At 36.7% G+C, this 25506-nt stretch overlaps 1 protein-coding gene across 1 annotated transcript; it reads right to left on the bottom strand.

Annotated features, from left to right (window-relative positions):
• Positions 1-1570: 1570 nt before the first annotated feature.
• On the bottom strand, positions 1571-23981 carry LOC140955502 (uncharacterized). Its single transcript, XM_073408677.1, has 5 exons — positions 23777-23981; positions 22316-23202; positions 21986-22150; positions 19503-21061; positions 1571-1922 (listed from the first exon to the last, which is right to left on the bottom strand). Exons 1-5 carry the CDS (start codon positions 23979-23981, stop codon positions 1571-1573), a joined length of 3168 nt encoding a protein of 1055 aa, XP_073264778.1.
• Between the last annotated feature and the right edge of the window lie 1525 nt (positions 23982-25506).

Genomic DNA, 25506 nt, shown 5'->3' with positions numbered 1-25506 from the left:
TTGGTTAAATGATAAATCAATTTAATATCTAATGTGAATCAAAAGTCTTAAGTTGTGTGTGTTAAGTATCAAGTACGATCATTGACTAATTATTTAATTTTACTTTTTCAAGAATTGGCCAAACATCAGAACGACAGTAAAATGCTCTGTAGCAGCAATATTTGACTTTTTTGCCTCCGTAGGCATGATGTTAAGATTCCATTTCTGCTTTTTTTTTTTGTCGGCATTTGACGCATAGATGAGAGAGAAATAATTCGGCTTCGAATTTGTGCTTATGTGTGTTTTTCTTTTAAGGTGACATATGCAGTGCGTAATTGTGCTTGCGTGTGTTTATTTTTTAAGGTGACATAATTGTGCTTATGTATCGTTAAACTTCTCTATTATAAAACATTTCTTTTAATATTTGGCTTTATTGCTTCCAAAGGCATAATGTTAAAATTCGATTTCTGTCGATGTATTTTCTTTTTTCTTACTGTGAGCAACGGACTCATAACAATGGTTACAATCTCAGTTAAGATTCCTTTGCTACAGTGAATTCCTCAGTTTTGATACCAAAAATGTAATAGCTTTCCCCCTAAGTTGTCTCAGTACAGCAAAGCACTCTTGTATTCTACATTTTTAAACCACCCTGTATATGTATTTAGCCATGATCATCAACTGCTTTCTTAAAAAACAAATACATAACGTATCCCAGTAAATTCAAGAGAACAAAAGAGAATCAAATCCATGGGATCTATCATCAGATAGGTAATAGACAATTTCCTGGTAGTGTTCCCTAAGTTGTCTCAACTGCATGCTACGCATTCTTTTATTCTGCATCTTTAACCCTCCTAGTATCTTGAGCCATCATCAATTTTTTTGTCCAGAATCTGAACAAGAACAAAAAAGAATATCAGCAGAGAGATTGGAGATCACAATTCACAAATCTAACTACTTATCTGAATACACACCCGGATGGCTGAATTGATTTTTGCTTACGACAAAATCTTTTAGTCAATTGTTTTACTTTTACACCATTTCGTATATAAAAAAAAAGGGTTGAGATAATGTCTGGTCAGAGTCTGTGTCAGTCGTTGTAGAATTGAGATGCATAGCTATGTAGGAATCAAGAGGTATATTTTTTTTAGCACAAACAAAGAACTCAAGAAAATGCACTCAAAAATCAAATCATTAAGAGACTCAATTACTATAGCACAGAGTTTCCACCTCATGGTATCTTTAGCCATCATCAATTGTCTTCTCCAGCATCGATCCCAATAAACTCAAGAGAACAAAAGAGACTCCATTAGTCAAAGCTTTTATCATGGTCAAATCCATGAAATTTATGATAATTCTAAAGCTGAACAAAGAGATTGGAGATCACAATCCACAAATCTAACAACTTATCAGACTTGGCATCCAAAAGGCTGTATCAAATGTGAGAGAACTTGCTAGAGAACAAGAAAGGCTAGAAGTAGAGTAGACTCGAACACTGAGTAGACTCAACGTATGTGAGTGTATAACTATATTGATTAATAGTATCATACCGTCAAAGATTATATTAAAATAAACCCTAGAAGTTGAAGACTCTCTAGGGGATCTGAAACAGATCGAAAGAAGCAAAGCATAAATGCCACAGCAAGAGTAAGGTGATCACCTCATAAGCCGAAGAAAATGTCTTCAAGGTGAGTCTCAAATCTGGTTCAACTTTGACGTGGTAGGTTACTCCATTTTGAATATCATGTTCCTTTGTGAGAACGATAACATCATTAACTGTAAGGCCCTTCTCACGGACGTAGTTCAGCCAGTCACCTCTGATGACGGGTTTTCGATAGCCACGAGGCCGTATAGAGAGCTCAAAGTTCCAAACTTTCCCAGTGGGATCTCTTGCTTGAAACCAAATAGCCGTTTGACCATCGACCATCGGAAATGCCCAGAGGGTACTAGCGGGATAAGATAGACAAGATTTGATGTCTGTGATAGTGAGTTGCTTATATATAAGCACGGTGGCCATGATAGAGCTAAATGGGTAGGGAAGAGTTAAGGATGGTATGAGATAGTTTGCTTTCGGTGAATTGTGAGTTAAGAGGGGAGACTGGAGAGGGCGAGCTAGCTGATCGCAGAATAACGGAGAAGGAGGGGGTATATATTTATATATTTAAAAAGAAGGGTTTAGATTGTGAGGGGGTATTTACTATTTAAAAAGAAGGGTTTAGATTGTGAGGGCGGTCAGATTTGTCTTTTGCGCGCTATTAGATTAGAATTGACGGGTTCCGGTTAGCAAGAGGTGTTATTTTCGTACCGTAAAAATGGCCTCGTGTCGCGGCACTCTTTCTTATGAAATCTCAGTTAATTTCATAATTCAATATTATATTGAATAATAATTGAGTTTAATATTATTATTATTTTTTTTTTTACAGGGATCTTAAGTTCTTATAACCTGAATAGCAAATTTAACAAATTAAGTCAAGTTTGATCTACTAGACCCATACATGCCTAGACTTATTTGTAATGGGCTAGAGTGGAGACTCAACTAACTTGGCCAATTGCCTAGCCACTTTTTATACATTTTTTAAAAACATTTTGTTTGTTTTTTTGTTTGAAATTTTAATTAAAATTAATTGTAAATAAAATAATTACAATTATATTTAAAGTATTATTTCACTAAATATAAATCGAATTTGCCTTTGTTTTTAAATAAGATTATTGCACTTTTTTTTAATGATATTAGCAATTATTTCATTAATTATTATATAAAAGCGTAAAATGCAATTTTTTTGAAAAGTTTGTGATAATGAATATCCCAATATATAAAAATACGATTTATAATTTTATACAGCTCTTTTAAAACCGGGTTTTAACGATCTGATAAGCTTTTCACTACAATTTCAAGCAAATGCCATTTTTTAAAGTGGTTCGGATCTTATATTCTTGATATTTTAAGTTTCCAGGACGGCTTGTAATAACCATGACCATGAGTGTCGATTGCCAATCAAATATAATATATTGGGCTGAAATTAGCTCAATTTATAATTATAATTATAATTATAACATATACTAAAACGAATCAGTACGGTACAATACAGTTCACATTCGTCACTGATGTTTTTTTTTTTTTTGGCTGAGCTGTCTTTTTTTTTTTGGTTTTTGAGCTGTCTTTTTTTGTTTGTCTTTTTTTATTATTATTATTTCTTAGCTTTTTTTTTTGTTTTTTTATGACTTTAGGGTTTTTTTTTTTTTTTGCTTCTTTCCTTGTTTTTTTTTTAATAATTTTTTTTAAAAATTTAGTTTCTTCATTTTAAATTTTTTATTTAGTTATCAGACTTTCATGATATGGATCCTGAGTTTAACAGGTTAAGCCGGTTTGATGAGTTAACCCAAATTATTTTTTTTGTTTTTTTTCCTTTTAATTAATTTTTTTGTTAATTTTTAGTTTGTTAATGTTAAATTTTTTTCTATTTAGTTATCAGATTTTAATGACACATATCTCGAGTTTGACGAGTTAACCTGGTTTCACGGGTTAACCCAGTTAATTCTGGGTTGACCCGTCATTTTTTGTTTTTGTTTTTTTTTTCTTTTAATAAATTTTTTTATTTAATTTAGTTTGTTAATGATTTTTTTTTTTAGTTATCAAACTTTCATGACACAAATCCCGAGTTTAATGGGTTAGCCAGATTTGACGAGTTAACCCAATTTTTTTTTTTTAATTAATTTTTTTTCATTTAGTTTAGTTTGTTAAGGTTAAATTTCTTTCTATTTAGTTATTAGACTTTCATGACACATATCTCGGGTTTAACGGGTTAACCCAGTTAATTATGGGTTAATTCGTTTTTTTTTTTCTATTTATTTATCAAACATTCATGACGCGAATCTCAAGTTTGACGGATTAACCTGGTTTGAATGGTTAATCCAGTTAATTCATATTTTTTTTTATTTTTTCTTCATTAGTTTTTTTTGTTCATGTTGGTTTCTTTTCTTTCTTTTTTTCTCTTTTTAATTAATCTATTTAATTATCACACTTTTATGACGCGGCCTTGCAACCAGACCCATATCCAAGGCTCTTGGGTCTGGTGCTGTAGCCAAACTCACTTAAAATTGAGTCATGTAAGTTTAATATTATAAATATTACTCTTGGGTCAAGCATTGTAGCTAGACCCAAGGTTTTTGGGTATATCTTTGCAGCAAGACCTAATACTCTTAGATCTTAGCCTCTTTTTGATGTTTTTTTATGCAAGGAAAAAATAATTAACCCGTTACGTATGCTTTTTTTTTGTTTTTTTTTAATTTTCTTTTCCTTTTTAATCTTTTTACTGTGGACTGCACAGTGCAGTCCACAGTGAAAAAACTGATGCCTTTAGTTTTTTTTTTTTAGCTTTTTTCTTTGTTTCTTTGTTTTTTAATTTTTTTTTTAATTTAATTTCTTAATATTAATTTTTTTCTATTTAATTATCAAACTTTTATGACATGGATCCCAAATTTGACGGATTAACCCAGTTATTCAGATTTTTTTTCCTTTTTCTTCATTAGTTTTTTTTCTTCCTTTAGGTTTTTTTTCTCTTTGCTTTTTGCTTTTTAATTAATCTTTTTTTAATATAGTTCATTAATATTAAATCTTTTTTCTATTTAGTTATTAAACTTTCATGACACGAATCTCGGGTTTGACGGGTTAGCACAGTGAATTCTGGGTAACCTGTCAATTTTTTTTTTCTATTTAGTTATCAAACTTTCACTACATGAATTTAAAGTTTGACAGGTTAACCTGATTTGCAGGGTTAACCCAGTTAATTCATATTTTTTTTCTTTTTCTTCATAAGTTTTTTTTTTCTTCCTGTTGGTTTTTTTTCTTTATTTTTTATAATTAATATATTTAATTATCATATTTTTATGACACGACCTTGCAGCTAGACCCACATCGAAGGCTATTAGATCTAATATTGCAAATCAGACTCACTTAAACTTGGGTCATACAAGTTTAATGTTATTTATTAATATTATAAATATTACTCTTGGATTAGCCGTTGCAACCAAACCCAAAATTCTTGAGTATAACTTTGCAAAAAAACCTAATACTTTTAAAATCTTGACTTTTTTTTGATATGTTTTTAAGTAAAAAAAAAAAAGTAACCCGCAGTATTGTGCGGGTCATGTAACTAATTAGCAACTAAAAGGATTTAGTTGGTTCACACAAATTTTATTTTTTCTTAGAATCTTATCAATCAAGGGGCTTATCTTTCATCTTTCTTACGGCTTACTACTATATGGAGAACACCATTTTTTCCAAGCATTTTACGAACGAATCTTGTCTACATGTATGATTGTATTCATTCGGCTTGGCGATATTCAACCATAACGCGTTACCCTTTTTTTTAAGTTACAAGAGTTTGGTTGATCAGGCTGGTCCTACAGTGTTATAAATTGCACTAAGCTAAACCATAGGACTCAATGTGACTCACCATTGAATCAAAAGGATATCTGCCGACAAATAACTACAAAGACCGGGGTGACATAAGGTCGTAGGATACCTACAGCTGCTTCTTAGGTACAAGAGTGTGGTTGGTCAAGTTGGTTATACAGTGTTAAGACTAGAAAATAAATAAATTTTATAAAGGTTTCGTGAGCTTAAAAACTAGAAAATATTAAGATCTTTAGCTTGCCGGTAATTAGTCAGATTTATGGGTAAAAACAGAGAAAAGAACTTTCTACAGCTAAATCTGTATGTTACAGGTATTTGGTTGTCCTAATTCATAGACCATCAGCTTCATTGCCAACTTTCAATCTCTATAAATTTATGTTATGTTGCAATGCTACTTAGAGACATTGCGGGAGATCGAACAACGTTAGCAATTTAATAAGTTCGTTGCTTAACGAAGAACAGTATTTTGACTACGTTCTTTCTGTGGATGGAGTGTGGTATGCTTCTTTCCCTGTCGGATCTATTGCTTGAAACCAAATAGCCGTTTGACCCTCGACCATCGGAAATGCCCAGAGTACTGTACGAGTGGGATAAGACAGACAAGATTTGATGTCTATCATAGTGCGTCGTTTACGTATAAGCACGGTGGCCATGATAGAGCTAAATGGGTAGGGATCAAGAGTTAGGATGATATGAGAGAGTTTGCTTACGGTGAATTGGGACGTTAATAGTGGAGAGTGGAGATCAGTGCGAGCTGGCTGATCGCATAGTAACGGAGCCCCTTGAAATGATGAATTTTGCTTACGAAAAAATCTTAAAAATATGTTTTACCTTGACACCATTTTGTATCCAAAAAAAGGGTTTAGATATGTCTGGTCAGAGTCTGTGGCAGTCGTCGGCATGCATGAGGTGCATTAATTTATATTTTTCGTCTTATATAAATTGACATTCAAAAGTTAGATTTTCATGAGATGGAAAAAATAATTTTCTATATAAGTGAAAAGTGAATTTTAAAACCATATATATATTAATCATGTTGCAAATGATAAGTCTTTTTATGCTAAGATGGATTAATTTTGATCAATTATTTACACATTGATTGACACAATTTATTTTAACTTTGATATTAAAATCAGGATAGTTTAAACTTTAATTTTAAGTTGCATTATAAAGCCAAAGTTAAATAGACATGCTTGATAAAATATGCTAAAAAACATAACAAAAAATAATATGTAATATATGTAACTTTCGCCTTTCTTATAATTTTTTTCAATACTAATATAATCGAGTTTGAATTAGATTTATTATAAATATTTAGTTTAGGGAAAAGAAAAGGATCTTCTAGATTGACACAATACTTGGATGTTGAATTTTTACATGGGTTTAGTGGATTGAGGGTATAGATGTGTCTGTGCTTTCAATGAAATCTAGGATCCTATGCAACTATATTTATGTGTGGAATGTTTTTCCACCGTTGATGGCTAAAACTAGGTGGTATTGACAAGAATCGAGAGTTTCTGTTTATGACAAAAAGTAGCTAAACCTTGTGCTAGTCGGAGAAGTGAACACGAAAATCTATATGTAACTTTTCTTTTAAAACTAAGAGCATAGATTAAAAAAAGAGATTGATCTACATATATCACATTAAAATTAAGCAACAGTTTAATATGTGCATTTTTTAAGTTTAAAGCCATCAAGATAATACATAATACATACCAGGAATTCTAGCCAAGAGCTGATTCTTGTTGATATTAGAGCTGATTCTTGTTGATAATCAAGATATTAAGCAAACCATCAATCGTTAGAGCAAGCAACAGAGGAAAAACAGAAGCTTCAAAGTTAAGCTAGCAGATAAAAATAATTAATCTACATTGTTACCTTGCTTGCTTGCCCTTCTCAAGATCAGTATAATTGACATGATTGGTAAGGAGGCAATACCTTGGTTATCATATATCAAGGAGATGAAAGTGAGAAAAGACGTAAAGATGTTGGAGCTTCCTGTCTTGCCTAGTGATCATTAATATGGTGTGCTTTTAACAATATCAGGTCCGTAAAATCAAGTGACGATTTTAGCTGGACGATAAGGCTTGGAACAGCTTGCAGAGCATGTTGTTACAGATTTTGTATAGAACTTTTTGGATCGAAATGATATGAACTGTTTCTTGTTACTGCAACGTTAATTAAATGTTCTACATTGTCATCCCTAGTATCAATTTACGGATTGCCCAGAATCATCTTATTCAGTGAGTTTTGAAAGCTGGACACATTATGTAAATGAATCAATGTACAGAAAACTTGTATAAATGAAATAAAAATTGTAGCCTTTGATTGAGCAGCTGATCTCTCTCTGTCAACTATACACGGGCAGGACTTTTGTATTTTCAGATGCTGCTAGCTACTACTACGGTCCTTAATGATACTATCAAAGTGGAGTTTTCTTGCATTGAAGAAACAATGGCATGGTTTTGATTTTGGTTTCTTGATTGTAAGTCAGCTGGTTCTGGTTCTCTTGTATGCCTATTATTATTAATTGTTTTCATGCATTCCATGGCCTATGAAAGAAAAAGAAAAAACACTTGGTGCTATATGTTTCCGGTGGAATAGAAGTCAGTTAATTATTTCATTAGGACAGTGCTTCTTATTAATACAAGGTTGTTTTGCTCTACTTCTTTTTAAAGATTGAAGTCATATTAAACAAAATGGAGTTTTTCTACTGGAATTATGAATTTCTCGCTATTTTGTTTTGGATTTCTAGGCTCTTGCTTATGCAGAAGAAATAGATATTCCAGTGTTTCAGAGATTGACTCATCTTGAATTGAAGGGGAACTGTGTGGATTTATCTTCCAGAGCACCACATAGATTCCTACACAAATTGCCTCATCTTGACTGTCTTGATTTCCGAATGGTATGATATATTTTCTAACCACCAAATAGGTTCTACTTATAGAAACTTATACTGCAATGTTTCTGTAATGCAACACACACTTTTCTTATTCATTTGCTGTAACATTTATACAGATTTGGAAGCTTGAATTTTGAATTCAAACATGTGTGTAACTGAAGAATATTTACAGTCAAGATAATAACAATATTTCAAACAAATCCTATATTTATGTAGAGCACAAAATCTGGCATAACTTATCGTAACAGCTGCATTTGAATTTTGAATGTTCTGTGATTTGCTTTAATAAGATCTTTAATCAGATTCCTTAATACGCCCTTGCAAGAACGGGCTACCATCGGATAGGCCGATCTTGTTGCGTAAGAAGTCGGTCTGTTGCCTGGAGAGAGGCTTGGTGAGCAGATCTGCGAGCTGATCAGTGGTGTGTGTTGTAACCCATTTTTGGGTCCCCACAAAAATAAATAAAATAAATAGCCAAAAGAGGCTAGAAAAATAACGGAAGGCAGAAGCACTCAGAAAATGGTTAGAAAACTGGTCAAGGAGTATAAAGATACAAAGATTGGATTTTTGACAGTATTTTCTTGAAGGATGAGGACCCTGGTGGATAAGAAAATTTGAATTTTGAGGAGAAAAGCCCAAATTTGAATGTTTATGGACTTAATTGGATTTTTGATTGAATTTATAGAAGATTTGATGGCAAGAAAAATTGATTTTTAAGTCAATTTGGGCTTTAATTAGAAGAAATTTAAGTTCTGGGGCCAAAATATATTTTTTAGGAATTTATTGGGTCAAATCAGGGGCTTAATTGCATAAATATTGAAGTTTAATGGCCAATTAGGGACTTAATTGTAAAAATCCGAAACCAGGGACCAATTTGGGGAAGGCGCAAAGATGGAGGGGGCTGTTTGAATTTGATCCAAGGGCTTAATTGAAGAAATTAGAAGTTTATTGATCAATTGAGGGCTAAATTGCATAAATCAGAGGCCAAGGATCAAAGTGGAAAACGCGGCCAACTATGGGGACGGACCGAAATTGGAAGGGACGAAATTGAATTGAACACAGATGATTAAGGATTGATTCAAGAAATGTTCTGGCGCCTTTATTTTAAAATGGAACGGCGCGTTTTATCCAAAACGACGCCGTTTCATGCAAAAAAAAAAAAAAAAAAAAAAGGAGACCGAACGGTGCCGTTTTGAACGGCACTGTTCACTTTCTTCTTCCCCCGAACATTACAGCGGGGAAGAAGGAAAAGTTTGCATTATTTATTTTTCTGCAGGTCCCTCTTGTCACCGACCGAGGCCCCACGCCGGTGGGCCACCGACAGAAGACACTGGCCGACCACCCGCCGCGCTACCGAAGCCGAGGGAGGCCCGCCTGGACAGCCGCTCCCCGACAGCCGCTCCTCGACCCGCTCCTTGGCTCCACGGTGAAGCCACGCCCGCTGGTTCTATAAATGGAGAACCGAAAGAGAGAAGAAAAGGAGGAAGACAGAAAAGAAAAAAAAGAACCCAAAAGAAAAAACAAAGAAAACCGAAGAGAGAGAGGAGGAGAGAACCCGAAGAGAGAGAGAGAAGAAACCGGAGAAGGAACGGACAGAGAAGAGAGGGAGGAGGAAACAAAACAAAAAAAAGCAAAGAGACAGTAAGGGGACGACCGAGAGGGGAGACCATTGTACACAGAGAAGGATGAACAGCTGACAGAAGGAAACACCCGGGATCAAGAGGAGAAGAACCAGACATAAGCAAAAAGGAGGAAGACAGAGGTACGTGCGTCTACATAAAGAAGAAGAAATACTGCAGAAAACAGTTGCGCTTCCCAACCACTGCCACCGTCAGAACCATCGTGAGCCCCCATTGGCTTCCTGTCCACCGCCACCAGCATCACTGGGAGTGTTCGCCATCGTCTTCAACATCATTTCTGCCACCAGGTTTGCACCCCCTTCGTCGCTGTGCATGCACCATTTCCTTGCATTTTACTGTTGAAGTGAAATATAATTCACTTGAACAGTGAAATGTTAATTCACTGTTCACATCACATATAATCCACGTGAACAGTGCTATTTCACTGTTCACATCATATTTATTTCACTGTTCACATGAGGCCTGCTGGGTTCAGCCCAGCCATGTGGGCCCCGATGGGTCAGCCCTAAAAAAAAAAAATAAAAATAAAAAATCTTTAAAAAAAATTATTTCAAAGAATTTGTGATTTTTCTGTAATTTTATTATTGTATTTTGGGTCAATACCGGTTTGTATTTTTATATTGTCAAGATACAAATTCGGTATTAAAATACCCGGTTTTCGTCAAAAAAAAATGTTTACTAAAAAAAAATGTTTTGTTTTCATGCATACGGCCAATACACTAACATGTTTTGAATGTTCTTTTTATATATAAAAAAAAATATTGGAAGTTTTGAAAATGTGTTTTCACATGGATTTCTTAAACACAAATCATTTTCTTGCATTTGTGGATTTTACAACCTGTTTGTAAAACTCCAAAGGGTATTGGCCAATATTCCAAAAACTATAAAAATCTTATTTTGGGAGGAGAAGTTGTGGTTATTGTTCACCGCTAATGTTTGGATGAAGAAATCCTTAAAAGGACGAACATCCAAAATATTATCGGGAGTAATAAATCAACGCACATGTTTGAAAGAAGCTTTGGTTGCGATCGAGAACATTTCAAAATTTTAATTTTTTTTCTCCACGGTTTACGAGTCGTGAAAAGTATAAAATTGTTTTTTATGTAACTGTGAAATTTTCTTCGTTTTTTTTATTCTCTTATCCTTGCGATTTACGAGTTGACGGGATTAGAAAACACCAACACCATAGACTATAAAGCAAACCAAACACCAAGCAGCTTACCTTAGGTAGGGCGTACTAGGGGTGCTAGTACCTTCCCTTTACGCAACCAGTCCCTTGCCTTAGAATCTCTGAAAGACCAGTTAGGGTTCCTAGTGACCAAATACTAGGTGGCGACTCCAAAGAACCAAATCCTTAGAACACAACGAAGATCGCCAGCCGATGTCGTGCCTTTATAAAATTTTTGTGGGGGTGTGACAGAATGGCGACTCCACTGGGGACCCTTGGACTAAGCTTGATTTTTTTTGTTTGTTTATGCTATGTGTTATTGGTTTTTGTTTTCTTACGATGCTTTGTTTAAAAGCTTTAGCATACATCTTTACATTGTATCGTACATGGCATGGTCATGCATCACTTTATTATTGTTATTATATTATGAGGGCACACACCTGTAACTTTAAGGTTAAGTGGGGGACTAGCAGCTTGCCTTATGACTTGAGTCAAGGTTTAAGTTTGTGTAAACCCCAACTCTTTGCTGAGTGTCTAGACTGATTGTGATTGGTACACGTGCCATCCCACTATCTACTGGACCTCCATATCGCCTTTACGAGGGTGATCACTGGAACAGCAAGAGACCCTTTTTAGAGACCCAGTAGTAAACCTACCCAATGTCTCACATAAAGGAACTAGAGCCTATCCTTAGGATGTATGCTCCATAATATCTTTTTGCATCCATAAAGGGAGAGATGTTCTAGAATTGGGAGACCCAAGAAGCTTCATTTGGTGATTTAATCAACAATGCTTGTTTTGATCATGATATTGTGTTTTCAACTTTTTAAATCGAGGTTCCAAATGCCTTTTCAAAAGTTCATCTTTGGTGTTTTTACACATCATTTTTCTTTTCAAAACGAATCTTCCATAACTACACCTGCACTTTACACTGAGAATGAATGGCCGGACTTTAAAGAATCCATATTAGTTGTAGAAGAGGAAGAATGGTAGGAAATAAACATTAGGGGATTCACAAAAAATGAACAACATGAACAAACTTGGAAACCCGCTACAAGGTCATGTCGTTTGGGTTAAAAAAAGTTGGGGGCACCTACCAAAGTGCCAGGGTAACTTTATTTCACAACATGATGCAAAAGAGATTAAAGTATACGTGGATGACATGACCTAGAGAGGGAGAGAATCATGACCAAATATTGAAGGAATTAGTTGAAAGACTAAGAAAGTACAAGTTGAGGCTTAACCATGCAAGGTGTTCATTCGGGGTGAAATCTAGGAAGTTGTTGGAATTTATGATGAGTGACAAAGGGATAGAAGTGGACCCTGATTAAGTAAAGGCTATTCAACCTATGCCAACTCCCAAGACTAAGAAGGATGTAAGGAGGTTCTTGGGAAGTTTGAATTACATTGCTCAATTTATATCCCAATTAACCACGACTTATGACCTCATCTTCAAATTGTTAAGGAGGAAGAATCTTGGAATTTGGAATAAGAATGTGAAGAAGCTTTCATGAAAATCAAGCAATACCTACTGAATCCACCCCTATCTATCGAGTTGAATTGAAAAATGGCAAGTTCTACTAGCTGAGTACAACATAGTATATATGACAAGGAAAGCCATGAATGTCATCGCCAATTCACCTAGCTGACCATGTTGTGAAAGTTTATGGGCTGTTAAGATTTAATTTTTTGGATAAAAATATGCTTTCAGTCGAGTAAGGGAAATCAGATTGTTGGATTATGTACTTTGAGGGTGTTGTGGTAATAGAGTGGGGGCAGTGCTAATCTTTCCTAATAAGAAACAGTATCCGGTTTTAGTTAAGTCGCAATTTGGGTACACTAACAACACAACTGAGTTTGAAGCTTGCATTTTAGAGGTTGCATTAGAGCTAAACATCAGAAAGATAGATGTGTATTGGAGACTCGATTTTGATTATTTGTCAAGTGAAAGGACAAGGGCAAACCAAGGACGAGAAGTTGAGACCTTGCCAAGAATACTTGTCTAGATGGGCTAGAGAATTTGAGGAAATAAAGTTCACCCATCTAGGAAGGGAATGAAACCATTTTGATGTTTTGGTCACGCCAGCTTCTATGGCTAGAATAGACTTTGGGCACAAGGTACAACCAATACACATTGATATAAGAAATAACTTAGCTCACTGTTGCTCAGTTTGAAAGAGAAATTGATGGAAACCCTTGGCACTATGATATCAAGAATTTCATCCAAAACCAGACATATCTCGTGGGGGCATCCAAAGATCAATAAGAAGACGTTGAGGAGGTTGGCAATGGATTTCTATCTTGATGGGGAAACTTTGTATAAGAAATCATTTAACAAAACTTTGTTGAGATGTTTCGATGACGTGAAAAAAGTGGTGAAGAAATTTATGGAAAGATATTTGATCTATCGATATGGTCCACTAGATTAATAATGCCCAGAATTTCAACGGCAAGATGATAATGGAGCTTTGCACTAAATGGAAAATCAAGCATTCCAATTCTTCGCCATATAGACCAAAGATGAATGGTGCGGTAGAAGCTGCTAACAAGAATGTCAAAAAGATGGTAGTCACCTATAAGGATTGGCATGAGATGTTGTCATTTACCCTTCATGTATGTCACACTACAGTTAGAACCTTAATAGGAGCCACCCCGTACATGTTGGTATATGGAATGGAGGCGTTGATGCCTTTAGAAGTGGAACTCCCATCATTGAGAGTATTGATAGACTTTGAGCTAGAAGAGTTAGAATGGGAGAAGGTTAAATGTGAACGGTTGAATCTGATAAGTGAAAAGAGGATAGCCGCAATCTGTCATCATCAACTTTATCAAAGAAGGATGGCCAAATCATACAACAAGAGGATTCGACCTTGAGGGTTCCACGAAGGAGATCTTATATTGAAGAAAATGTTGTCTTTTACCAGGAGAAGGTCAGAGTAAATGGACGCCAAACAATGTGGGCCCCTTTAGTGGTAAAGAAAGCGTTTTTGGGAGAAGCTTTAATTGTTCTCTAGAATGGATGGAGAAGATCTATTTAGGCCCGGCGAATTCTGACTCTATAAGAAATATTACGCTTGATGTATTTTGTAATTTTCTCAATCAACAAAAATTAAAGTCTGACCATGAATTCTCTTTGTAAAAGAGCCTTTTATATATATATATATATATAACATATGATCTCATAGCATTTGAAATCTTTTACTTAAAAGAACTTTTTACACATGACTAAAGAGATGACTCCATCAATTGGAGAGCACCAAAATCAGATCTTCTTGACATATAGTTGCACTCCACACTAGGGGGCAATAAAAGATTATTTCCTGAAAGGTTTTACATGTTTTCAAAACGGGATGAGGGCCCGTAGATTTGAAAAAGATAAAGCATTTAACAAAAGCATGACAAAGAGGCAAGGACAAGTCGTAAATTTGGAGAAAAAAGGGCTACTTGTAAAAAAGTCGAAGACTTCTTCCCCAAATATGATAGGAGGCAACACGAGAGATGAATCCAGCATACGATTTCAAAAGCAAGCTCATGTTGAGAGGGAGTCTCACGAACAAGAAGATGAGGATGGGGCCTATGTTTCAAAACCAGGTACGAATGCATGCATTGCATCTAATCATAAATCATTGCATGTATGTTTTTTTTTTTGGATCGTTACAGGAGGAGATCTTAGTGCATTCCAACAAGATTATGGACGAAGAAAGAATCATTGAGTTGATTCTAGAACAACAAGAAGAGAAGATAAGGATTCTCAAACCCTGCCAGCAGGAAGAACGACATCGATAGCATTCGGTAAAAAGGAATCGCCAGATGGGATTCCAAGTTGTTTGAGATCACCAGAAGGGATCTCGTATTTTGATATTCGTCAATGGAGGTTGCCAGAAGGGACCTCATATTTCATGTTTGAATAAAAGGAATCGTCAGATGGGATTCCAAGTTGATGGAGATCGCCAGAGGGGATCTCGCATTTCACTATTTGGAGGTCGCCAGATGGGACCTCATATTTCATGTTTGATAAAAGGGAATCACCAGATAGGATTCCAAGTTGTTTGAGATCGCCAGAAGGGATCTCGTATTTTGATGAAGGTCGCCAGAAGGGACCTCATATTTCATGTTTGAATAAAAGGAATTGCCAGATGGGATTCCAAGTTGATGGAGATCGCCAGAAGGGATCTCGTATTTTGGTATTTGGAGGTCGCCGGATGGAACCTCATATCTCATGTTTGTTAAGAGGAATCGCTAGATGGGATTCCAAGTTGTTTGAGATCGCCGAAAGGGATCTCGTGTTTCGCTATTTGGAGGTCGCCAGATGGGACCTCATATTTCAGCTTTGAATAAAAGGAATCGCCAGAGGGGATTCCAAGTTGATGGAGATCGCCAGAAGGGATCTCGTATTTCACTATTTTGGGGGTCGCCAGATGGGACCTCATATTCCATGTTTGTTAAAAGGAATCGCCAGATGGGATTCCAAGATGATTAAAGGAGATCGCCAGAAGGGATCTCGTGTTTCACTATTTGGAGGTCGCCAGATGGGACCTCGTATTTCATGTTGGTTAAAAAAGGAATCGCCAGATGGGATTCCAAGTTGGTTAAAGGAGATCGCCAGAAGGGATCTCATATTTCGATATTCATCCAAGGAGGTCGCCAGAAGGGACCTCATATTTCAGCTTTGAATAAAAGGAATCGCCAGATGGGATTCCAAGTTAAAGGAGATCGCCAGATGGGATCTCATACTTCGACATTCATCAAGGAAGGTCGCCAGAAGGGACCTCATATTGAAACCATTTCTTAGAAAAGCATTGGAGTTTACTAAGAATTCTTCCCCTTGGGTAGGTCACCCATACAATGAGACCATTATTTTTCTGGGTAGGTCACCCATACAATGAGACCATTATTTTTCTTGGGTCGGTCACCCATACAATGAGACCATCATTTTTCTAGGGTTCGTCACCCGTACAATGAGACCAGCACTAGGGTTCGTCACCCGTACAATGAGACCAGCATTTTTCTTGGGTCGGTCACTCATACAATGAGACCATCATTTTTCTAGGGTTCGTCACCCGTACAATGAGACCAGCACTAGGGTTCGTCACCCGTACAATGAGACCAGCATTTTTCTTGGGTTTGTCACCCATACAATGAGACCAGCATTTTTCTGGGTAGGTCACCCATACAATGAGACCATTCTTCATTTTTTTTCTGGGTAGGTCACCCATACAATGAGACCATCATTTTTCTTGGGTAGGTCACCCATACAATGAGACCATTACGCATTTTTGTATTTGGTTGTGAGTAAAGGAATCGCCAGATGGGGTTCCAGGTTAAAGGAGATCACCAGATGGGATCTCGGATGGATTTCCATATTGATCAAACTAAAGTAAGAATTCAGAGGATCGCTGGATAAGGATCTCGAGATGACTAAATTTGATCATAGTTTTTTGGGCTAAAGAGGATTGTTGCCAAAAGACAAGGTTTCAGATCAATTAAGCTTCGACCAGATCAGTTTCGGGAGTTCCGTTGTGGGTTTATCTTTATAACACTTACTGCGCAAAAACCTATGCTCCGTAAGCTTTATAAAAGAGGGGCATCTGTTGTAACCCATTTTGGTCCCCACAAAAATAAATAAAATAAATAGCCAAAAGAGGCTAGAAAAATAACGGAAGGCAGAAAGTCAGAAAATGGTTAGAAAACTGGTCAAGGGAGTATAAAAGATACAAAGATTGGATTTTTGACAGTATTTTCTTGAAGGATGAGGACCCTGGTGGATAAGAAAATTTGAATTTTGAGGAGAAAAGCCCAAATTTGAATGTTTATGGACTTAATTGGATTTTTGATTGAATTTTATAGAAGATTTGATGGCAAGAAAAATTGATTTTTAAGTCAATTTGGGCTTTAATTAGAGAAATTTAAGTTCTGGGGCCAAAATATATTTTTTTAGGAATTTATTGGGTCAAATCAGGGGCTTAATTGCATAAATATTGAAGTTTAATGGCCAATTAGGGACTTAATTGTAAAAATCCGAAAACCAGGGACCAATTTGGGGAAGGCGCAAAGATGGAGGGGGCTGTTTGAATTTGATCCAAGGGCTTAATTGAAGAAATTAGAAGTTTATTGATCAATTGAGGGCTAAATTGCATAAAATCAGAGGCCAAGGATCAAAGTGGAAAAACGCGGCCAACTATGGGGACGGACCGAAATTGGAAGGGACGAAATTGAATTGAACACAGATGATTAAGGATTGATTCAAGAAATGTTCTGGCGCCTTTATTTTAAAATGGAACGGCGCGTTTTATCCAAAACGACGCCGTTTCATGCAAAAAAAAAAAAAAAAAAAAAAAGGAGAGACCGAACGGTGCCGTTTTGAACGGCACTGTTCACTTTCTTCTTCCCCGAACATTACAGCGGGGAAGAAGGAAAAGTTTGCATTATTTATTTTTCTGCAGGTCCCTCTTGTCACCGACCGAGGCCCCACGCCGGTGGGCCACCGACAGAAGACACTGGCCGACCACCCGCCGCGCTACCGAAGCCGAGGGAGGCCCGCCTGGACAGCCGCTCCCCGACAGCCGCTCCTCGACCCGCTCCTTGGCTCCACGGTGAAGCCACGCCCGCTGGTTCTATAAATGGAGAACCGAAAGAGAGAAGAAAAGGAGGAAGACAGAAAAGAAAAAAAAGAACCCAAAAGAAAAAACAAAGAAAACCGAAGAGAGAGAGGAGGAGAGAACCCGAAGAGAGAGAGAGAAGAAACCGGAGAAGGAACGGACAGAGAAGAGAGGGAGGAGGAAACAAACAAAAAAAAAGCAAAGAGACAGTAAGTGGGACGACCGAGGAGGGGAGACCATTGTACACAGAGAAGGATGAACAGCTGACAAAAGGAAAAACACCGGATCAAGAGGAGAAGAACAGACATAAGCAAAAAGGAGGAAGACAGAGGTACGTGCGTCTACATAAAGAAGAAGAAATACTGCAGAAAACAGTTGCGCTTCCAAACCACTGCCACCGTCAGAACCATCGTGAGCCCCCATTGGCTTCCTGTCCACCGCCACCAGCATCACTGGGAGTGTTCGCCATCGTCTTCAACATCATTCTGCCACCAGGTTTGCACCCCCTTCGTCGCTGTGCATGCACCATTTCCTTGCATTTTACTGTTGAAGTGAAATATAATTCACTTGAACAGTGAAAATGTTAATTCACTGTTCACATCACAATATAATCCACGTGAACAGTGCTATTTACTGTTCACATCATATTTATTTCACTGTTCACATGAGGCCTGCTGGGTTCAGCCCAGCCATGTGGCCCCGATGGGTCAGCCCTAAAAAAAAAAATAAAAAATAAAAAAATCTTCAAAAAAAATTATTTCAAAGAATTTGTGATTTTTCTGTAATTTTATTATTGTATTTTGGGTCAATACCGGTTTGTATTTTTATATTGTCAAGATACAAATTCGGTATTAAAATACCCGGTTTTCGTCAAAAAAAATGTTTTACTAAAAAAAAATGTTTTGTTTTCATGCATACGGCCAATACACTAACATGTTTTGAATGTTCTTTTTATATATAAAAAAAATATTGGAAGTTTTTGAAAATGTGTTTTCACATGGATTTCTTAAACACAAATCATTTTCTTGCATTTGTGGATTTTACAACCTGTTTGTAAAACTCCAAAGGGTATTGGCCAATATTCCAAAAAACTATAAAAATCTTTATTTTGGGAGGAGAAGTTGTGTTATTGTTCACCGCTAATGTTTGGATGAAGAAATCCTTAAAAGGACGAACATCCAAAATATTATCGGGAGTAATAAATCAACGCACATGTTTGAAAGAAGCTTTGGTTGCGATCGAGAACATTTCAAAATTTTAATTTTTTTTTTCTCCACGGTTTACGAGTCGTGAAAAAGTATAAAATTGTTTTTTATGTAACTGTGAAATTTTCTTCGTTTTTTTTATTCTCTTATCCTTGCGATTTACGAGTTGACGGGATTAGAAAAACACCAACACCATAGACTATAAAGCAAACCAAACACCAAGCAGCTTACCTTAGGTAGGGTGTACTAGGGGTGCTAGTACCTTCCCTTTACGCAACCAGTCCCTTGCCTTAGAATCTCTGAAAGACCAGTTAGGGTTCCTAGTGACCAAATACTAGGTGGCAACTCCAAAGAACCAAATCCTTAGAACACAACGAAGATCGCCAGCCGATGTCGTGCCTTTATAAAATTTTTGTGGGGGTGTGACAGTGTGGACATGTCGAACATTAATAATGTTTTTCGCAACCAAGTCTCTCACAAAGTGAATATCAATCTGGATGTGTTTCATCCGAGAGTGCTGCACAAGATTAAAACTGAGATGAGTAGCACCCAAATTGTCATATAAGAGCAGCGGTGGTTGTGATAAAGAAAAATGCAGTTCCTGGAGCAGTGATAGTAGCCAAACACTTTCAGCAGCAGCCATTGCTAGGGCCCTGTATTCAGCTTCCGTGGAGGATCTTGCAATGGCACGCTGCTTCTTGGAACTCCAGGAAATTGGTGTGGTGCCAAGGAATAACAAATATGCAGAAGTAGATTTCCTGTCATCCAAATTACCAGCCCAGTCAGCATTCGAGAAACAAGTTAACAGTCTGCTGGGTGTGTTACTAATAGTAAAACCATGGAAGATTGTATTCTTCAAATATCGCAGCAGCCTCTTCGTTGCTGTCCAATGAGCTTGTGTGGGATGATGCATGAACTGGGACAGTTTATTCACAGCAAAACTTATATCAGGCCTGGTAAGAGACAAATATTGCAATGCTCCAATGACCTGACAGTATTCGGTGGAATCAATAGAGGAAGACCCATCATTCAATTGTAAGGGAACCGATGTTGAGAGTGGTGTGTTGACATCTCTAGCACCATCCATGTTTGTCCTGGCAAGTAAGTCTCTGATATATTTGTGTTGAGTCAGAAACAAACCGGCTGCTGTGGGAATCACCTCAACACCAAGAAAGAAATGCAGTAATCCCAAGTCTTTGATAGAAAATTTCTGGCCAAGATGATCAACAAGACTTGCAACAAAAACTGAGTTATTGCCTGTGATAATCAAATCGTCAACATACACTAGGCAATAAGCAAGATTGGAACCAGTATGAAACACAAATAGAGAGGAATCTGATTTAGAATTAAGAAATCCAAACTCAGTCAAGGCATGCTTAAGAGCAGAGAACCAAGCACGGGGTGCCTGTTTTAAGCCATAAATTGCCTTAGTTAGACAACAAACGTGATCTGGATAGTCAGGATTTCTAAACCCAGGAGGCTGCTTCATGTATACTGTTTCGGTAAGATGCCCATGTAGAAACGCATTATTAACATCCAACTGTCTCAAGGTCCAACCCTGCATTACAGCAAGAGTTAACACAGTGCGTATAGTGACCGGTTTAACCACAGGACTGAATGTCTCCTTGTAATCGAGTCCGGGTCGCTGATTGAACCCTTTGGCCACTAATCTGGCCTTGAACCGATCAACAGACCCATCAGCAAGCCGTTTCACCCGAAACACCCATTTACATCCCACAATATTGCAATCCGAAGGAGGAGATACTAATGTCCAAGTATTATGTCTCATTAAGGCATTTAACTCAGTGGACATGGCCTCACGCCATCTAGGATCGGCGAGGGCAGCAGTAACACTGGTGGGTTCCAGAGAAGATGGAAGGGGATGTTTGGTAACAAGGAAAGATTTTTTTGGTTTATAAATGTTATTCATGGATCTAGTAGTCATTTTATGAACACGTATGGCATCAGATGAAGGAACAATAGAAGTAGGAATATCAATTGAAGCAGGTAATTCAATGGGAGCAGGCAATTGAATCGAGACAGAGGAATCAAAAACTAGTGGAGAGGATGGAGTGCTTACCTGGAGAGGAGACGGAGCAGAGAGCGATCCATTGTCAGACGATGTGAAGACTTCATGCCCATATCCAGAGAGGGGCTAGGACGAGGCGGATCAAAGGATAACTTTGGTAAGGAAATTGACATAGAAGATTGTTGGCCCGCTGATGGAGAAGAACTAACATTGGAATGAACTGGTCGGTTGAAAGGGAATTGGGTTTTCGTGAAAGATGACATGTCGGGAAGTGATGATTTTGTCGGTAGAAGAATCAAGGCACATATATGCATTTTGAGATAAACTGTAACCAACGAATGTGCACGGTTTGGATTTCGGCTCAAGTTTATGTTTATTATATGGTCGGGTTAATGGGAAACAAAGGCAGCCAAACTGTTTAAGCTTGAGATAGTTGGGTTTTTGATTGAATAATAATTCAAATGGAGATTTATTATTCAAGATGACAGTTGGCATGCGATTGATGAGGTAGGCAGCGGTTTGAAACGCATAAGGCCAATAAGAAAGAGGCATATGAGCATCAGTGAGCAAAGTAAGACCGGTTTCAACTAGATGACGATGTCGCCTTTCAAAAATACCATTTTGTTGGGGAGTGTGGGGAGCTGTAGTGTAGTGACTAATTCCATGAACTGAGAGATAAGTTTTGAGACCAATAAATTCCCCACCATTATCAGAATAAAGACTTTTGATTTTTGTGTTGAAACGATTTTCCACAAGATTGCGAAATTGAGGAAAAATAGTTTGAATAGTTGATTTTTGGGTCATGGGATAAAGCCATATATATTTGGTATAATGGTCAACAAAAATAACATAATATTTAAATCCATTAATTCCAATATCATGAGATGGACCCCAAACATCTGTGTAAATCAGTTCAAGTGGAAGATTGCTAGTGAGACCATGAGTATGAAAAGGTTGACGATGAGCTTTGTTTGTAGAACATGAAGTACATAAAGATGTATGGCCATTTTTATTGATGGGTAAGGAAAAAGCATGAATGAGATGATTAACCAATTTAGACGATGGATGACCAAGACGTTTGTGCCATCCATCGGTTGTGGTACGTTCATGAACATAAGCAGTAACATTTTTCTTGATAGAGGGTAGGTGCTCCGGAAATGGGTACACTCCATCTTCACATTCGCCTTTGAGTAGAGTCACCCCCGTGATCCGATCCTTCACCAAAAAATAAGTAGGATGAAATTCAATGAAAACATTGTTATGCTTGGTAAAATGATGAACTGAGATAAGATTTTTATGGATGGTTGGAACACAAAGTGTGTCACATAAATGAAAGACATGATTGGATGTTTTAAGTGATAAGGACCCAGTATGAGAGACTTGCAAACCTGATCCATCCCCAATTACCACTTCATCAGTACCGTCATATTCTGAATTAATTGTCAGATTGGAGAGATCGGTAGTCATATTATGAGATGCGGCTGAGTCCACTAGCCATTTATGATTTTTGCGTTGGGAAGAGGCTGCACAATTTGCTGAAAAATCAGAATTAGTCATTTTTGGGCACTGTTTTGCTGTATGCCCAAATTGATCACACCATTGACATTTTGGTTTAAACCTCCTTTGGCCCGAATTAAATGACCCATTTCTGTGAGCACCAGTATTGCCACGTGGAGGTGGAGAAGCATCCGGGGAACGCCATCTGGATTGTCTAGAATTAAAAGATGATTGTGGACGCCAGCGATGAGAGTAATTAGCAGTTGGAACAAACGAAGTTGCAGATTGTTGATCCAGCCGCCGAAGGTAACTTTCATGATTAACAAGTAGATCATGAAGCTCTTCGAATTTCAGAGACGTCTCACGAGCACGAATGGGAGCAGCGATGTCCCTAAACTCAACACCCAAGCCATTTAGGATGTACAGAGTCAAATCATCGTCTGAAACAGGGTGGTCGATGATTGCTAATTCATCAACAATCACTTTAATTCCTTGAAGGAATTCAGTAACCGAATGAGACCCACGATTGCTCAAGGTAAGATCTTCTTTGAGCTGCATCACGCGTGTTCTTGATTTTCCTGCATATAAACGGGTTAGTGTTGTCCAAGCATCACAAGATGTTTTGCAGGCAGATAAAAGAGGGGTAATGGTGGTAGATGTGGAGGCAAGGATGGCATGTAGAATAAGCTTGTCTTGGCGAATCCAGTGGGAATTTGCCGCTTTGGATGCAGTAAGGTTGAGTGCATCAATGGCAGGGCACTTATGCTTGCCTGTTACAAATTCAATGAGGTCGTAGCCGATGAGCAAGGCTTCGAATTGAGCTCACCACTGTGGAAAAGTAGAGGGAATGAGTTTTTCATTGATGGTTGTGGCAGTATTGATTGTGACTATGGGTGAGTGTGTGGAGTCGGTGATGGGTGTAGTGATGGTTGCCATTTGCAGGAAGCAGAAGACGAAGAGTAGCAGAATGATCGAAAAATACTCGTTAGAGATTAAACTGCTCTGATACCATATAGAAACTTATACTGCAATGTTTCTGTAATGCAACACACACTTTTCTTATTCATTTGCTGTAACATTTATACAGATTTGGAAGCTTGAATTTTGAATTCAAACATGTGTGTAACTGAAGAATATTTACAGTCAAGATAATAACAATATTTCAAACAAATCCTATATTTATGTAGAGCACAAAATCTAGCATAACTTATCGTAACAGCTGCATTTGAATTTTGAATGTTCTGTGATTTGCTTTAATCAGATCTTTAATCAGATTCCTTAATACTACTGTGGTTATCTGGGGTTAAGCTTCGATATTGAGTTTGAAATGTATGGTTGATTTGCAGGGTATCTTCTTGTCGAAATTTAAAAACTCCGCGTTGGATCCAGTGCCTCCTTGTTTCTTGACACAACTCAAGATCGTCAAGATCCACACGTTTGATGCAACTGAGGAGGAATTGCATGCTGTCAGGATTTTATTCAGAGTCTCAACAGTTTCGGAGAAGGTGTATATTTCAGGTGGCAGGTTGAACCAGAATAAGATATCCATGCTCGCTAGAGAACCAAAATTCGAAATCATTTACATGTGAACCATGCACATATTGTTTTGAGTTTTGACACAAAATTCCATGTGTTGAACAATTAAAATAACTTGTGCTCTTACATTTCTTTTTCTGCAGCAGTGTTATAGATCAGTGGTATTCTGAGTTCTAGCAGTTCAATAGGGGTATTCAGTTCCATCTGATGTTGTACTTCAATTTCCTGCAAACATTTTTTCGTCCGATTCTGCTATCTATACTGGATTTTGTTGTATCTTAATGTTTTTTGTTTATTTCATTGATGCATAAGCTTTAATTGCTTGTCTTCTGATTTCAGATTCATGATTTTACTCTCTTTTTTTTTGGCTGTTAGATATTGCATAGTACATCCATTTTCTTTCTCTCTGTGGTTAAGACCTCCTCTTCCTAAAACCTGGTTTAGCCGAGGACTCGGTCTAAGGCATAAAAATCTTGTTAAACTGAAGCAAACAGCGTTGAGCATGGGGTACCCCGAAGCAAGCAGTGCTCTCTGCTTGTGATGTTTTTTCCCCTCTTTCTTCAGACAAATGAATGCCACTGTCTTTGTATAAAAACACTTTGCATCTCTTATTATATATTTAAATAGTTATCATTATTTTTTTAATAGTAATAGAGAGAATTATGTATAAAATAGCACTATAGATGAAGACTGAGAGAGGAAAGAAATTGCAAAAAGGCACCATGATAAGGGAAACAAAGACAAAACTATTTAATCAAAAGTTGTTTTTTTTTTTTCTAAGCTTATACTTAAACTATGTAAATCAAAAGTTTGTTGAATATATTATAAGACTATTAAGTAATGTTGTTTAGTTTATTCTAACAAAAACATATAAAATATAAAAAAGATTGTTCAATGTAAGCCTAGAATGTATACAATTTAAAATCTATAAACACGCAAAAACAAACATTCTTTCATTATTGTTGTCAAGGTGAGATGATTTTTCAGCCCTCTCATTTAAATAAAATGATAAGATTCAAGAGATATAAATACTTTATAAACCACATAGGTAAAAAATTAATAATTTCTCCATTCTCAACATATATGCATGATATCATTTTCTTTTATAAAGGAAGCATTGATTACATACCAAAACTAAAACAAACTACTTTATTATTGTAATTTAGTTATTTTTTGTATATTTATTTGACTTTCTCTGAGTTATTGTAGTTATTGACTTGAGAATCTAAAAATCTTTAAATTCATAGAAAATATAACTGTTTTTGCAGTTACTAAGCTTTCTACATCAAGCCGGAGAATTGATCAAATAATAAGACAAATTACCAAATCATCAAAAAAACTTTATTTTCATGTATCTTAGAATTTTTAATGAAAATATCATTGTGGTACATTTAGAAGAAATGAATTGCTTTAAAATGTTCACATCAAACTTAGAAAATCAAAGAAGAGATTACCTTTTTTTTATTCCAGCAAGGCTAATTCCTTAATATTATAGAAAATTACTAGTTAGGTTTCCCGCCACCACATGTTACCTTTCG

The sequence above is a fragment of the Populus alba genome, chromosome 4 (assembly GCF_005239225.2).
Source record: "Populus alba chromosome 4, ASM523922v2, whole genome shotgun sequence".
NCBI classification, from domain to species: domain Eukaryota; kingdom Viridiplantae; phylum Streptophyta; class Magnoliopsida; order Malpighiales; family Salicaceae; genus Populus; species Populus alba.
Note: the sequence above shows the minus strand (reverse complement) of the source record. Positions and strands in the feature narration are given on the sequence as shown.

What these genes read in the sequence shown, in the direction of transcription:
- LOC140955502 (XM_073408677.1), bottom strand. Translation starts at nt 23,981, where the DNA reads ATGGATATCTTATTCTGGTTCAACCTGCCACCTGAAATATACACCTTC. An exon ending in GGGATGGATCAGGTTTGCAA is followed by an intron (nt 22,151 to 22,315) that starts GTCTCTCATACT and finishes TTTTTGGTGAAG; the next exon opens with GATCGGATCACGGGGGTGAC. An exon ending in CTATCACTGCTCCAGGAACT is followed by an intron (nt 1,923 to 19,502) that starts GCATTTTTCTTT and finishes TTATCCCGCTAG; the next exon opens with TACCCTCTGGGCATTTCCGA.